This window comes from Thermobia domestica, chromosome 10 (genome assembly GCF_964235325.1).
Source record: "Thermobia domestica chromosome 10, izTheDome1.hap1.1, whole genome shotgun sequence".
NCBI classification, from domain to species: Eukaryota; Metazoa; Arthropoda; class Insecta; order Zygentoma; family Lepismatidae; genus Thermobia; species Thermobia domestica.
The window spans coordinates 116,262,304-116,279,000 of record NC_137463.1 but is presented as its reverse complement, the minus strand read 5'-3'; the positions used below and the strand labels follow the sequence as shown (position 1 = coordinate 116,279,000).

The following is a 16,697-nucleotide window of genomic DNA, read 5'->3' as shown; positions in this document are numbered from 1 at the left end:
CTTCAATGTCACAGCAAACCTCAACAGTTACGTTTGTATAGAGTTGATGTTAAAAAAAAAAAAAAAAAAAAAAAAAAAAAAAAAAAAAAAAAAAAAAAAAGCTGTTACGTTAATACAGCTCTCAGACAGGGACAAAACATATGATAAATTGTAAAAATGCAATTCTCAAAAAGATTAGTGCGGTATGTTTCATATCTAATTGCTGTAAACAAAACACTTTGAGTTATAGATAGTTCAATTGGGAAACAGAAGTTCGATATGTAACATAATCAGCCTGATCACAATTTCAATTGAAAAGTCAGGTTTCTTCCATATATACTGTGCATGCCGATTTACAAATATATGTAATAATAATTATAATTGTGTTAGAGCAAAACCATTGTTGTTCAAAACCCCGTTATATGAGCTATTCTTGTAATCCGTGGAGGCATACAGAAAAAGACAAGAAAATGTATGTAGTGTCAATTGATCTAAAAATTAAAATTGCTGATGGATTTAACTATAAACTTTTACTATAGGTCCTAAAGAAATGTGAAAGGTTTGGAAGCATTGAAGAATTAACAAGTAAGATTCCATTTGGAATCTTTGCGTCACGTGCTTTAAAGCAGCAGCAGAAATGACAGAAAATGCAGTCGGTACGAAAATTTCAAGAAACGTTATTTCTCACCATCAAATTTGATATCTATATATATAAAAAAAGAAGGAAGAATATATTTAGTAGGAAGTAGAAGAGTTTTATATATAGAAATTGCAAATAATATGGCTTTTGCAACGGAATGTAAATATGATGATAGAAAACGTATAAAAGAAGGGATGAAAATATATTTAAAAAGGCGAGAAGAATCGTGGTTGGGCCAATAAAACCTGTCTTAAATATAGAATGGATCAAGTAGGTAATTCGATTCAATACCTAGATAGTATCGTAATCATTGGAAAACAAACAGGAAATGACATTAAGGATAGAGATCCGAAAGAAGTCTTTAGGAATATAGATATATATATACATAGTCCTTGAATAAAGAGACCTATCCAATGTTCCGTGTGGAGTGTTATACTATATGATTAATAAACATAGGCCCTATGTAAAAGAGAAGACAAAACATAAATATGAATATAGGGAAGACTGAAGAAAATTAAGCTGTGTACAACAGAAACCAATGAGAATATGTTAAATAAATAAGAGGTTGAAGAGCCGTATTAGAAATTGTTGAAGTTCACTGTATACTTAAGTGAGGTCATAAATTTATAATGTATGTAAGTTGTTTGTTAACAATTATAAACAGTGTTGACTGTTTAATGAAGAAGAACAGTCAGTCTACAGTTTTTAATAGTCTGTGTCAGTTGATAGTTCTTATATCGGAAATTGCGATGAGAGTGTTACGAGTGTTATATTTGCTGCTAAAGTGTAATATTTGCCATTAAATATAATAACTACACGTAGAGACATCATATATAGTCTTCCACTAGGCTTAATAGAAACAATTGGATAAGGAAAGAAAAGAGAATCGTATTATGTCTCTCACAATATTTTTTTCTCAAAAGATTAAGACATTCAGAAAGAAATGTTTTGTCAAAGAAAATCATCAACAGCAAAATAAACTAAGAGAAATCAACTGTTTAAAAATTGAACTATATAAAATATTTCTGTGATTAAATATAGTTCGTCTTTCTTTTTTTATATGAAGATAATGGAAGATTTTCCTGCATAGATATAATCAAAAAACTGAAGTGTTTTTAGATGGTTTTAGAATTTAGAAACTTACTGCGGAAATGTACATTAGTTCCAAAAATATTCAATTGTGAATATTACAGCTCATCCTGAAAGTTCAGACTTTCCTGTTACCCTATGAACTCACCCCCTTGTATGAGCTATGCTCATCGTAGTGTATGTATTCAAAGGCTCAGAGAATGCAAGGGAACAATATGTAGGATATACGCCCAAACCAGAGAGTTAACAGAAATATATTGAAATATCCTTACAACATGTTGGTTAAAATGCATGTCAGTGACGTTCGAAATCACAAATGTGAAGTTTAATGCCATGTCCTTAATTGGTTCTGTAATTCATTTACTATTTAATCCATTTGTTCCCAGAACTCAAAATTTTGTCCAATTTCAATAGTATTGATAGTTTAGGATTAGATACCACTCACATGAACAATTTTGTTGATAATGAACTGATAGAGGCTTTCGTATGTATGTAATAACGCTCCATTTTTGGGGCAGTGGGAACAAATGGGTAGGGGGTTTTCACTCAAGGAAACACGGAATAGTATGTAATCTTCTTTGTAATCTTGTCAGAATAAGCATGGATAAAAACTGGATGCATAGATAATTTATCTTGGTAATACAATAATGATAATACAGCTTCCATTTTGGTCTACTAATATTACATGACTTAGATTCTCCTTCGTGTTTTTCGATATTTTTACTCTAGAAAATAGTTTCAAACAATTACACTTAATCCTTATTTGTTCATTCTTGGTCACTGGTTGTACCTCACCTTTTTCTCTCATGAATGGAATTTATCGAAACAATTAACATGACATCCAACAGTACACTTCTTACACTTTTTAGTTGTATTGTTGTGACATTTGGTACGTCGCACTTGTGTTGCACTTTCCACAGGTACGTGGTTGAGTCCATCCAATCTAACATTATCGGTATCTCCTTTCTTCTGGGTCTTTAGTGATGCTCGTGGGATCATTGTCCGTCTGTACTTTGTGAGGTAGGTATGACAATGTATCTTGTAAAAGCGAGAAGATCGAGTTTGTCTTCTTTACCTTTCGATGTCAAACGATGTAACTGCCACTCACTATTTACTGAGATATTTATAGGGAATGCAATGAACTGGTAGCACCATTTTTTTCATACGGATATTGATTCTATAGTTAGCAATGTTGTTATATAACCTGACCACGCCTCCCATGAAAGAGTTGTAGTTCTCAGTGCATGCCGGCTGCTGAGTATCTATTTTCTTCCTATCCTTAGCGCTGTAGCGTTTAGCCTTACCTAATGGAGCAACACCTCTGAGCGTGGATGCAACTGTGACAATGTTGTTATTACTATAACGTACAGTACCAAAGTGATATTGGTACTTGAATCTGTCACTTGAGACGTGAAGATATTTACCAAATTTTAGTTTTACTACTATTTCTGATATTAGATTAGTTGTTCTAAATTGTTATTCTCCAAAGGTATACGTTACCTTCGTGAAATACACCTATCCTATTGTTCCCACATCCCCAATAATGAAATACAAGAAACTCCCTACCCAGTCGTTCTCACTGCCCCATTTCTGGGGCATTTACTTTTAAGTAACAAATTTATGAACACACGGAAATTGATTAGTATGAAAGAATATTCTAATGAAACAATTCTAATGGACTTCTAACAATTCAAAATGTACCACAAATAAATGCTAACATATTTGAAATAATTTAAAACTACACTAGCCTTTCCTTCCCCGACACTGCGTCGAAAAACGCCAAATTTACTCGCCCATTGCGCCAAAACGAAAACAATTGCCGATGACAGAGAGTACTGTATTTGTTGCGAGGTATATTCTTCCAATAAATAAATAAATAAATAAATAATATATGCACTAAAATAAATTGATTAAATACTAAGTTTGTTATGTATAAAGTTAGCACATGGGTTGTAAGTTTAAAACTTTTAAATGACTCACCTCCTTTGTTAAGTATACATTGTCATTAAATGCCTATAATGTGACCTGCCAGTAAGGGCAGAATACCTATGATGATGATGATGTCATTAAATATATCAAAATAATCAATTTGTTATGTACACCCTTTCCAAAATTTTACTTGTCCACCCTTTGCCTATTCCACCAGAGTATGTGGCGTTGTCCCTATTTTGAAATGAAATACGTCAGAGTGCCGAGAAAGATATTGAAATTTAAACAAATGAGTTTCGTTTTACAGTTGTGAAACTATGGTAGACTTCCAAATTATGCAAATTCAATAATGAAAGAGATCTGTAACTTCGGGCTACAATAGAGGGATAGAGATGAAAGCTGTTAAATAGAAAACTGCTTCTACTTTCGGCCTTAGTTGAGAGAGGCAGGAGGTAAAATTCTTCCTTAAGACGCTGAATAGGTTGAAGATACAGTTTGTCTATTACCATTTTTGCTCTATGACAATAAAGGCTAAAACAAGAAATGAATGATTTCTACCATTTTCAGTTTGAGTAGAGGGTTAACGGAGGAGATGGAACATATTATTGGGACGCTGAATCGATTTAAAAAAAGAATGCTTCTCAAAATCTCTTGCTGTTTAAAGCGGAAGTAGTAGAAAATGTCTACGACTTCCGGTTTTAGGAAAGTGATATAAGTGAAGATGGTATATTTTCTTGAGATGTTGAATTGACTCCAAATGACTACTTGTCGCTATCTATTGTAGTTTCTGTTCTATGGCTTTCAACGCTGAAACCAGAAACGGTTTATTTATACCATTTCCGGTTTAAATAGAGGGTTAATGGAAGAGAAGGAACATATCCTTGGAATACTGTATGGATTTCAAAAACGCACTTCTCGATATCTCTTACAGTTTTTCATCTATGTAAATCAATATTGAAATCGGAAGTACTAGAAAATGTCAGCTGGGGTGTTACGAGTTGTTACGGATACTTCCTGAAGACATTGAACCGATTCCAAGAAAACGCTTGTTTACGGATGAAATGGGACCTATTCTTAGGATGCAGAATTGATAGCAAAAAGCTGCTTCTCAAAATCCCTGACTGGTTTGGCTCTGATACCTATAGAGAGATAGACAGACATAGCCGTTTTATGAGACTTCCGACACGTGTGTATAGCGTAATTTGGAAGTCTAATAATAAAATCAACCTGAAATCAGAAGTTAATAATTGAAGACCTTGGGGGGAAATAATGATATCCCACACTGACATGGTTTTGAGATACAAGGCTTTGAATGTTTGGGTACGTATAGTGACACTATTGAGAAACCTGTAAGTAATTGGCCATATCTCTGTCATCTGTTGACTAAACTCGGTAATTCTTCGAGAGATAACATACCCACTGGCGTGAAGCAGCATAGGCTGTTTCACTCATTTTTCACGATTTTGAGGATTATCATTATTTTTCCCCGAGGTCTTCAATTATTAATTTTAAGAAATATGTAAATTCTTATTCGTACACAAAAAAGTTCCGTCGTATTTCCACACAGTAGCAATGCACGTGAACCATAAAAGAAAAGGAGTTAACATGTGTATTTTCAGATGTAGTTGTGGTCACTGCAGTTAAACGGGAATGTCAGTCATAAGTCAGAGATAGTCAAACATGTGAACCCTAAACAGCGTTATGCAAATATGTATGCTTTGCAAGTTTGAACTGGAAACAAATGGTAGCGAAAAGAGAGGACAAATATGCTGAGCATATGGTAGGGATGTGGTAAATAGGTGTACAGTACAAAGGCAACAAACTTAAGGACGATGTATCCTTCCAGAACATACTACGTATGTGACATTTATGAAATAGCTCTTCAAGGTGGCTTGAGGCCAATAATGACCAAATATGTTAGATTCTTTACGATATTCCATGGCACTGTTATCGCCACATGAACACACTTCGAAATAACACGACCACTTTATCAGCAGAAGTTGCTCTGTATTTTGTGGACTACCCACAGCATCGTGCATCGAGAACTGCTGCAACTTGGTCAGATAGTTAATGCAATCTATACTTATAGCAATTGGAAGGTTCGCATGAAAAATTCAAAACCATAGAGCCAGTGCTTGTGAATCGCGTTAGTGTCACTTTGCTTGAAAACACTAAGCCACATATACTTATAATATAAGTTGCTTGAACCGCAATTTTATCAATAAATTCAGAAAATATTCACCTTGTTCTTCTGCATTATATTACATACTGTTCAAAAAAATCATTAAACGTCAAACTGTTGACAGCTGTCAGCATTGATAAGACATAGGTAAAAAAAAAAAAGGCTTTAGTTCAACAGCAAGATGATTTTATCCTATCCCTACTGAAACCTTTTCCTACCTATGTCTTGACAATGTTGATACTTGTTAGAAAAAATCGAACGTTTAACATGATTTTTTGATGATTATTTTGAATTTATTGATAAACATGTGCTTAACTGAAAATTATAGGACTGGAAAAGATTTTATGCATTCTTTGCCTTTGTATATGATGTTTTTTTAACCAATATAATGAAAGACGTGACCTAAACTACTCATTTCTAAACATAGTTACCATAAAAAGAACCACTGAACCCGTTGCAACAAATCTCATCGCTTTACTCCACGATGGAATGTAAGGTTCCTTCTCGTGGGTTACAGGGTTGATTCGATAGGTTTTCACTGAAGATTCGAATTCTGGCCGTGGTTCTTGGTCCTCTTCAACATCTGTCAAGTCCCATTCCCACGCCATTACAGCTTGCTGACGTTTCCATAGTTCCAGAAATGTAGTTGCTGAAACAATGCATTAGCATTTGATTATTATGATTTTTTACTTAGTTAAGTTTGAATAACAATTGCAACTAAGCTTTTCGAAAGCTACACACACACACACACACACACACATATATATATATATATATATAGGATATATATATCTAGGTATGCTTTTTTATGCTACCAATCGAGCTGTGAAATGAGAATTGGGAAATTTCGAAATATTCCATGTTTATAGAATACTAAATCGTGAGCGTTTTGTCAGAAGTCGATAGAGATTATGTACAACAATAACAAAACTTTGATTCCTGTTTAAAAAAAAAAAAAATGTGCTCTATCGAGTTTTGAAAAAAACGCTCCTATATCAAGCATGCTTTTAAAATTACAAAAGCATCATTCAAATACACAGAAATAAATAAAAACTATTCAGGGGAACTCCATCATATTGAAATAACTTGCTCGGTTTTCTAACAGAGTTGATTTCGGTGATGCAATATATGACTCAAATAGTAAACTACAGGTCAATACTCATATATTCTAATGTTCTTTCATCTATAACTTCCAAACTCATTGACCAATTGGAACACAGATTTCCTTATTTGTACAGAGAGTTAAGTTCTCTCTACTCAAAATAATAATAATAATAATAATAATAATAATAATAATAATAATAATAATAATAATAATAATAATAATAATAATAATAATAGGAAGAAGAAGAAGAAGGAGGAGGAGGGGGAATAAATAAATAAATTAGTGGATTCGTTCCGAAGTTAACAAAAGAAGACGTACAAAGTGTAAAAATCCATTTTTGAGGGTTACTATACAGAATACAAATTTTCACCAGAGTTAAATTTTCACTAATATGATTTTCATAATTTTCATTTCAGTAAATAATTGGATACATTTTTAGAGAACACATTACAATATAATTATTAAGTGAAGATATATATTTCAAATATTGCATTATATTCAAGACATGTTCATTAAGGCTATTCATATTAAGTCTTCTTCTTATCTGATGTCCTCTAAAGAAACACGGAGGAATTAGACAAATTTTATAAAATTAACAGCCTATACTAGACTTCATTTTAGTAACTTCCAGTTTCAAATCCTTTTATTGTGACTAATTTCTATATCATCCGTAAGGTACAGTAGGCAAAATATGAACTTTTTCAAATCTAATGATTCGAAAAGTTCTGTTCTTTCGTAGCTCTTCGTCTCCCTCTCAACAAAACATTTATACATTTATTAGGAAATTATACAGAACAATTTCATTGTTTTCCTGCCTCTACGGAAACCAACTGCTTTTGGCACTTACTGGTTAACAAGTAAAGTTGTTTACTTGCTGTTCTTAGACTTGGTGACTATTTTTACTTTCAAAAGAGAAAATAAAATCTAAATATATGTAAATACAAAGTAAAGAAGCTCATTAAAACTAACTATATGGCCTATGAAACCAGGAAGTTCAATGCCGTGTTCACAAAAGCTCTCTACTGACTTCTATCCTTAGCCAACTGGATCCAGTTTCTACTTTGTATTCCTATTTCTGCGAGATCCATCTTAATATTGTCCTCCCATCTGCACCTAGGTCTTCCTAATGGTCGTTTTCCGATTGGTCTTGCAGTTAAAGCTTTGAAAGCGTTCCTACTTTCTTCGATCCTGGCTACATGGCCTGCCCACCTCAGCCTCCTAGATTTGATGACCCTAACAATGTTGGGTAAACCATATAAATTATATAGTTCTTCATTATGAAGTTTCCGCCATTCCCCATTCCCGTTGCTCTTGGATCCGAATATTCGTCTCACTATCCTGTTCTCAAATACTTTCAGTCTACATTCTTTCCTCAGAATAAGCGACTATGTTTCGCTATCATACAAAACAACAGGGATGATTATGGTTTTATATATCTTAAGCTTCAAATTCCTCGACATAATTCGCGACGAGAAAAGATTTTGAATTTTTAGTAACACGAATTCCCTGCTTTTAGTCGACATTTAATTTCTTCGTGGATAACATAAACATATTAACGAAAATTAAAAAAAAAAAAAAAAAAAAAAAAAAAAAAAACAATTAAGAAATACCGGATCGGGAATTGGAAATAAGTTACTTGCAAGAAAATATTGACGACACTATCATACAATGCAAAGCACACTTCGTCCTCCCTAATCTAGGAGCTGGAGTGTGCTTTTGGTGCACAAAGTCCTGGATTCTATTCCAGAGTGAGACATCATCAAACCTACCAGAGTGGTTTAGGCCCTACTTTAAATTCGAGCTCTCTCTATATAGAGGCTAGCTACTGACAAAACACATAAGTACAAATCAATCAAAAACACAATACACTGCAAGTACTTCCGCTAAATATATCATCAGATACAGAGGAGTAACTACTGAAAGATAAAGATGTGATCCGTCCAGGTAGCATCATCTTGAGATTTAGTTACGTATGTTAGTAACACAAGATTGAAGCGAAAGAACGTCTTAGGTAGAGAAAGACAAAACTATTAGCGTGGGTTGGTCAGTGAGAGTACTAGATAATGATAGACTAATAAATAAGAAGAGAAATTTATTGAACATTAGATCAGAACTTGAAAAATTTTCTCCTGATCTAAGTGTCATAATAACACAAATATAATTTGATATAGAAATCTATATGATTTGGATTTAAATTATAGATATTGGTTTGAAAAATACAAGCTGATCTCAGTCTACAATCTACCTTAAAAATAACAGCAAATTGGAACCAATATAAGTGAAATTTCACAAAGTAACAGTATGTGTATTATGTTCATGTATATGGCTTGTAGTTTAAGAATTGAAAAACCAATTGTTCGCTTCTCTGCTGAATCAAAGTCCTCTAATGATGAACCATTCATGATAGAGTTCAAAGTACAGTAGAAACTTTCTAACGAATTTGTTATAATTTGTTTTCAATCCATCAACGCACATGCAAATTACTAGTATATATATATATATATATATATATATATATATATATATATATAACAAACAAAGAAATACTGACGTAACAAAAAACAAAATGCCAGACTCGTATTTCCAGTCGCCATGGCGACTTGGCGCTCGGGATTTCTTGAGCACCACATATGATTATATTTTAAAAAAGTTAAAAAATAGATAAAAAATACAATCGTGATACGAAAGAAAAATTGAAAAAGTGATCAATAAAAGTGTTTTTGAATAAAAACTGAAGTAATCAGAGATAATATGAAAGAAAAGCATTTACGATAAAGTGAAAAGTGAAAATAAACATCAAAAATGGGAAGAAGTAAAAAGAAAAACAGAAATTGGTAAGAATAAATATATAAAGATATATGTCAGTCATTTCCTTTACTATAATTTTTGTAAGTAAATAAAATATTTCTTGTTCTGTACTATCACGTGTAAAAAGAACTAATTTTGTCTTTGTTAATAATTCTATATTCTTATTTTTGCTTATTTATTTATAATTTATAAATATCTTTCCTCATTTCTTATTCTTTTTTTGTGGAATGCTCTTACCAACAAACACATTCCTCCTGAAACGCCATCTAATTTCAACCTAGCAATACTATTATGAAATTGCACCCTGAAATAGAGTGGATCTGGAAGCTTGAAAAGATATTTCATATTAACATTTCTTTCTTTTCTTCCTACTTCTATCCCAATACATCTGATGAGAATATTAGCGAAAGAGCTTATATGTACTTCTTCTGTATTGAATGATAATGCTTTTACTGTTTTTTTCCAAGTAATTCACTGTATATAGATACGTATAATTTTTAAGTCTGTTTATGAATATGAACCTTTTATACTAGTAATATTAAAAACGAACACTCAAAGATAATTCATATGCTTACTACTGCGCTTAAGATTTTTGCAAGGGTATTAATAAATAAATATTAGGTTCTAACAATGCAGTATTAATATATAAAAAAAACTTTAAACTATGACTATGCGTACAGTTTTAAACTAATATCTACTACTCACCCCAAAAAGACATAAAAATGGCAAAAAATACTGTAGCAGGATTGTCAAATAGATACGTGAGTTTGGCAAATAGGCAGGAGTAAACCAATTTTTGGTAATCACAAGCTTTATCACAGAGAGGGCATAACGTAATGTTGCCAGGCCCAGAAGCGTTGCATATTTCCCGACTGCAGAAGAAGAGAGAGAAAATAAAATTAAATAAAGTTGAGAAAATCGAGCAATTAAATAAACTTCATTCAATTCATGATTTTGAACAAAACTTCTTTAAAAATAACACTATTATGTAATTAACAGATTGAAAAATAGTATTTATAGGGTGGGCCATGTTGACAGGATATATTTACATAGTATTTTGACTACTGCGAACAATAACAGTCATGCACATTTTTTCATAATGGTTAACAGGAAGTGTAAGGATGGGAGTTCCTGATATATGTTTCTTTAATTGTTGCAGGGAATCATCATGATGTGGACCACCGTTGAAATTTCGTATGTCGTGGAAGTGTTCTTCAGTAGTAAAAGCTCTATCGTCAAAGCACAGTGGCATTTCAAACATTTTAAGAAAGGGTAGCATGATCCCGAAAGGTTATACTGCGTGCTGTTCACAACTTTTATGAGATCGCAAACACCAACAAAAATCGGTCCCTTTGGAGACCTCGATCGTCGTCGCGTAGTGCAATAAACATGGAACGTGTGTTTAGTGCCATGAACCAAAGTACAAAGTACAAAGATGTCAACTGGGTAATTGTGTCGTCAAGCGCATATTCCACGTACCAGTGTGAAGCGAATCCTTAACAAGAACTTTACGAAGCCCACTATCGCGAAGTCCATTGCTAACAGAAAGATAGCGTTCGAAGGGAGATAGTAGCCATCCCTGACTAAACCTCACGCCAAAATATGCTGCATAAAATCGTTAGAGCCAAAGAATGTTCTCGTCAAGGTGGTGCCCATCTAAAGGATGTAATCTTCAAACACTGAAAGTGTAAAACTCTCGTCCTTCTGCAATGTGTTCCACGTAGTTGGTAATAAATGTTGTGTTCAACGTGCTCCACAAATGCATTTTAAATGTGGCCCATAAATATAGCCCACCATTTACTATCAAAATGTAGTCGTATTTTTATCTTTGATAATTTGGCAAAAACATCAATCTATAATTGAATAGCTTTTCGAATTTCTGGAAGATAATGCTAAATTTCTAAGTGAATGTATATATCAAATTGTAAAAACACATAGTATGTCCTTACCTGTTGATTTAATTCACTAGTCTGTAAAACTAAAGTATGAAAGAGATAAAGTAACGTAAACTATCGCGTAGTCATTGTAAGTCCAGCAGCATGTTGCAATAGGTCTCGTACACGTGCACGGGAAGCAAGGTGTTGTATTGCGTGACATCAGTGACCCTAGCCTCGAATGACTCTGCTCCCTAACATGAAGTTGTAGAATGAAAGGGACGATATAGTGTGTGTCATTCAGAAAGCTGTTAAAGTGCATTTTGGTAGTGTTATTCACAACAACATGGCCCGTAGGTAAAATTTCGATGGCTTCACACGGGGAACAATCATCGAAGTACTGCAAGAAGGAAGAAATATGACGAGTGTGAACCAGAAGTTTGGTGCTGCCCACAGCATTATTTCACGCGCATGGAATGCATTTCGAACTACGGGTAATTTTGTGTGAAGGAAATGTAGTGGTAGATCCCAATCAACTACAGCGGTGGGCGATCGCTACATTGTACAACAGGCAAGAAGGGTCGATGTCAAACAGCAGATGGAATTGCAAACACATATAACCAGACTGCAAGGCACCGAATCTCAAGGCCCAACCTAGCACGCCGAGTGTATAGGAGTGGTCTATTTGTCTGATGTCCATTACGTTGTATTTTGTTGACACCCAGAAATTGGCGGTACCATTTGCGGTGGTGCCAAGAACATTACGAATAGATCGCTGAGAACAGAGTCGCGTTCTCTTTTCAGATGAGAGCATATTCAGTCTAAGTAGTGACTCTGGACGTAACCTCATCTGGCGAGAGATGGGAACACGCAAAGAACTCAAGAAAATTGTCAAACTTTATCGTTTTGGTCGTCCAATTGTTCTTTGTGGTAGGCATGGGAATACGGACCATCAAATTTTTGTGACACTTTTCCACGTGCGTCTTTTTAAAGGTATGGTCGACTCGAGCTTCTTTATGGATGAATTTGCGCAACCGCATCAACCAGCGCAGATAGCGAAGCTCTTGGAACGAGAGGATATTCGGCGAATGGACTGGTCTGCCTGTTCCCCTGATTTGAATTCCATGAAACTTGTATGGAATGTTATGAGATATGTTTAGCGGCACGTCCTGATGCACCAAGGATCAAACAGCAGTTGTCAACAGTGCTGGTAGAGGAATAGAATTCCATACCAAAACAATTCATTACTACAACCTTGTGAGTAGCATGGGAGCATGTTGCAGAGCATGCATCGCTGTCCGCGGTGATCACACTTTAACTTGTTCGCATGCAACTTGACGCTATATGGCGTCATTCATGGCTATTGCTGTGTGCCATTTGACGCCATTTGGCGTCAAGAAGTAGTTCTCATTGTAGACATTCTCTCTAAAGTGGTACGCAGGTATAGAGCTTTTATACTCTGGTGGCACACAGTGTTTTTTTGAGTTGAACTATAGAAACAACAATTAGGATATTGGTGCTGCGTAGGATATGGTTTTCCAGCGTAGGATATGGTTTACTAATAGATTAGCGCATTAGTTTAGATTAGTCAGCTTGGATTTGGTTGGATCAGATTAAATTTACACAGCCAGATTACGTTAGTTTACTATATCCTAAATAAAGGAAGTGAACCTAAGCTTCCCAACATGAAGAGAAAAGGGAACATGGACACGAGGTGGACACATGCTATCTCGACATTCGCAGAGATAAAATAATAAAGCGCTGACTCTCCTCTATTAGGTTAGGAGCAGAGTGAAAGCACAATGATTAGAAAGTCACAACTAATCAGTCTTGATATCAGTGAATACATGAAATACATACATAAATGAAATACATAAAATATATAATAAATAAATATGAAAGTACTAGTAAACACTACATGTTCATGACACCATTTGGCGTCAAGTGGCATATCATACTCCAAAGACTGTCGTGTGCAACTGACGCCAAATGGCGTCATTTTTCCACCATTTTTTTCATTTGGCAAACCAGCCTCCAAAATCAGATATGCACATCATATTATGAGGGGTAATGAAAGAAAAAAAGGCTGAATGTTTCAAAAGTTTAGGTGACACATTGGGTTGGGTACTGAAATCAAGGTGGTAGCAAACGAGTTAAAGGACCATTTTACTCCTTCTGTAATGTCAGGGAGGCAATCACGAATCTCAGTGCCTTCAGTGTACGTTACTGCCTATATAAAAGTGAAGTTTTTGTTCTTCTAATTACGTGTTTCTGTCTGTTTCTCCCTTTACCATACTGTAGCACTACTTTCTATGTATGGTTTTCGTTTCACCGATTTATGCCACTTGGGAGTGACACAGTAAGCAGAAGTTACTTTCGTCCTTAAGTTTTGCATACCAGTGTATATACAGCATTAATATTGCTCTAAGAATTTTTAAATTTTATTTTGTTTTATGAATCACCTTTGAGGTAAAAGTACTAATAATGTTTCATTGAAATAATTTCGGTAAGAATGTGCGAAAACTCTTCATAATCAATTTGAAAACCTAGAAATTTTGCATATGAAACAATTTTTCTGTGAGTTTATTAAAATTTAAAAAGTTTAATGTATAATTACGTGTATTTGTTACTTTCGTCATTAAATTCACCTGCATTCTTTATAGTCAAGATAAAAGTATTTTTTTTTTTCCTCAGGAGAAAGAGAGAAAATTTTACCTGGGAATGTTATCGTCCGACTCCAATGAGCCCAACCCATACAGGAAGCACAGAAACCCAACAGCAGACGCTGGGATTAGCATCTTTGTGTAAAATCCTAGCCACGCAAAATATAGACCAATTTTATCACCAAAATACTTTCTAACCAACCAAAGTGGTTGTTTCTTGTACCATTTCGCTGGACGAGCCCATTCTAAGTACAAAAGCTGAAAATTATAAACAAAAGCATTGGAATAAATTAGTATTGTTAATGATGAAAATACTTTAAATATCTTTCCTAAAGAATACACAACCAAATTATCGGTCATTAGGTACGACCTCCGGGTGGATTAGTTTTATAGCAATCCAGTTGAAGGTGGCAGTCAACGACTTTAAATTTAGATGTATACTCTTAGAAATGAAGCATAAATTGAGTATTTTCATCATATAATAGTTCTTACATACTGTTACAACTATAGTAATGTAAATTTTTCCAACATTGCATAAAATGGTACGAAGAATATAAATAAAATCCACAAATGAATAGAAATTGAATATGGACTAAAATTACCAAGATTATTCATATAGGAAATAGATACGTCAAGAATTCTGGTTTTAAAATGCATTATTAAAATTAACAAAGTTTGCAGTAAAAATCAAAATTAACTTCGGTACCCTTCCTAGCAATAATTGTAAATTATTATTACATTATATAACTCCAGAGTTGATTACACATTAATGAAAACTTTGGACATGAAAACTTAACTAAATGTTATTGTAAAAGATATTCTACAGATTGAGAAGTTACTTCTTGTATTTGAGCAAGAATACTATAAACGTAAACATGAAATTGATAATTTAAATAAAGTAAAATATAGAGTATGATCCTTTAATTTGAACTCCGCGTTCAAAGGTGACATACGAAAAAAGAACATTGTGGGATCAATTATTATAACATAAATTAAAGTATTTGAACTATTCCATAGTATTTCAATATGTCGGATTTTCTTTCAAAACCTTCGGATAAAAAAGAAAACCTATGGTTATTTTATATAACTAAGTACTGAATTAATGGCGTAATCATGATAAAGATCATGACAATCTCTAGCTATATTTTAAAAAGGGTCAACTTAATCTGCAGATGAGAGAAAATATGTGAAAGCTATAACAAAGACTTAAGAAAGGAGAAAAATTCATTTTCCTATACAAGATAATGAATATATCATTATAAATATTCTACTATTGCTGGTCGGTTAATTATTACAAACTGAAAAGCTTCCAAATTTTACATCCTTCACTAATCTTTTAATTTTGGCCTAATAATTACCTTATTTATCGTTTACAGGACCAAATTATCACATTCTAGTACCCTAGGCTATACTTCCGGAACCACTCTCCTTCCATCTTCCTTCTCCTTCCTCCCGAAACAAGTACAGTTTATATGTTGTAAATTACAATGAATATATTTTTGTCGACAATGGATCCAACATTCAGTCGCGGCTAAACTAAATTTCATTCTAGAATACACGTTTATATTGCAGAATATCCCGAAAATGAAACGCATATAATAATCTGTAATAGAAAAACGCTCACATAGGCGATTCCTAGTGCAATAAATTAATTTATTCTGTAATATATAAAATGGGGTAAAGGGAGTCAAATACGCCGACTTTAGATTGGCTAGAGTCGAAATCAGTATGAATGTCATGAATTTTATGCTAAAAGGAATTTTATGCTAAGGGCCCTTTTTTTTTATCGGTTAGAAGTAAATGGGAAAATTTATTCCAACTTTATTTATTTTTATTTATTTATTTTATTTATTTAACAATCACCAGATACAGCTCAGAGGCCATTTTACACTGGATATCCAACAACAACATTAACAATGGAAAGGATTTGGGAAGGTATCGGCCAGGGCCTGTTTAGTAGGTACCATCCCGGCATTTGCCTGGTAGGACTGAGGGAAACCCTGAAAAACCCCAGTCAGGATGGTCGGCAGCGGGATTCGAACCCACGACCTCCCGAATGCGAAGCCAACACTCTACCACTTCACCTACTTCGCAAGAATATGTTTAGGATAACTTAACAAAACGTAATGCTAAGTTTCATAAAACAAGCTGTGTTTTTTCCTACAAGTTTAAGAATAATTTCTGTGTTTGTTAGAATTAGAATTGCCAGGGCTCGGAAAAACTGCTAATTTGAAGAAAGAAAAAAAAATATTTATTGTTTCAACGCCTTTTTTGCCTGGGTAATTTTGAACTTTTTTTGAATGTTTCTATCTTGATGAAGAAATAACAGTACATTATACCTTTTTCTCATTATACTACGAAATAACATTTAGTTACTGAATTGTTTATTAATAATTTCGTTGGGGTTCTGGAACGAGGCACTCATTGC

At 33.8% G+C, this 16,697-nt stretch overlaps 1 protein-coding gene across 1 annotated transcript in view; it reads right to left on the bottom strand.

The window, feature by feature from the left end:
• Window positions 1–16,697, bottom strand: part of LOC145662669 (anoctamin-4) — a 237,085-nt gene that overhangs the window by 37,557 nt on the left and 182,831 nt on the right. The window contains exons 9-11 of the mRNA XM_081728471.1: window positions 14,322–14,527; window positions 10,438–10,604; window positions 6,251–6,468 (exon numbers count right to left, since the gene is read on the bottom strand). Of these exons, the coding sequence (XP_081584597.1) occupies window positions 6,251–6,468; window positions 10,438–10,604; window positions 14,322–14,527 (591 nt within the window). The remainder of the gene's footprint in view (window positions 1–6,250; window positions 6,469–10,437; window positions 10,605–14,321; window positions 14,528–16,697) is intronic.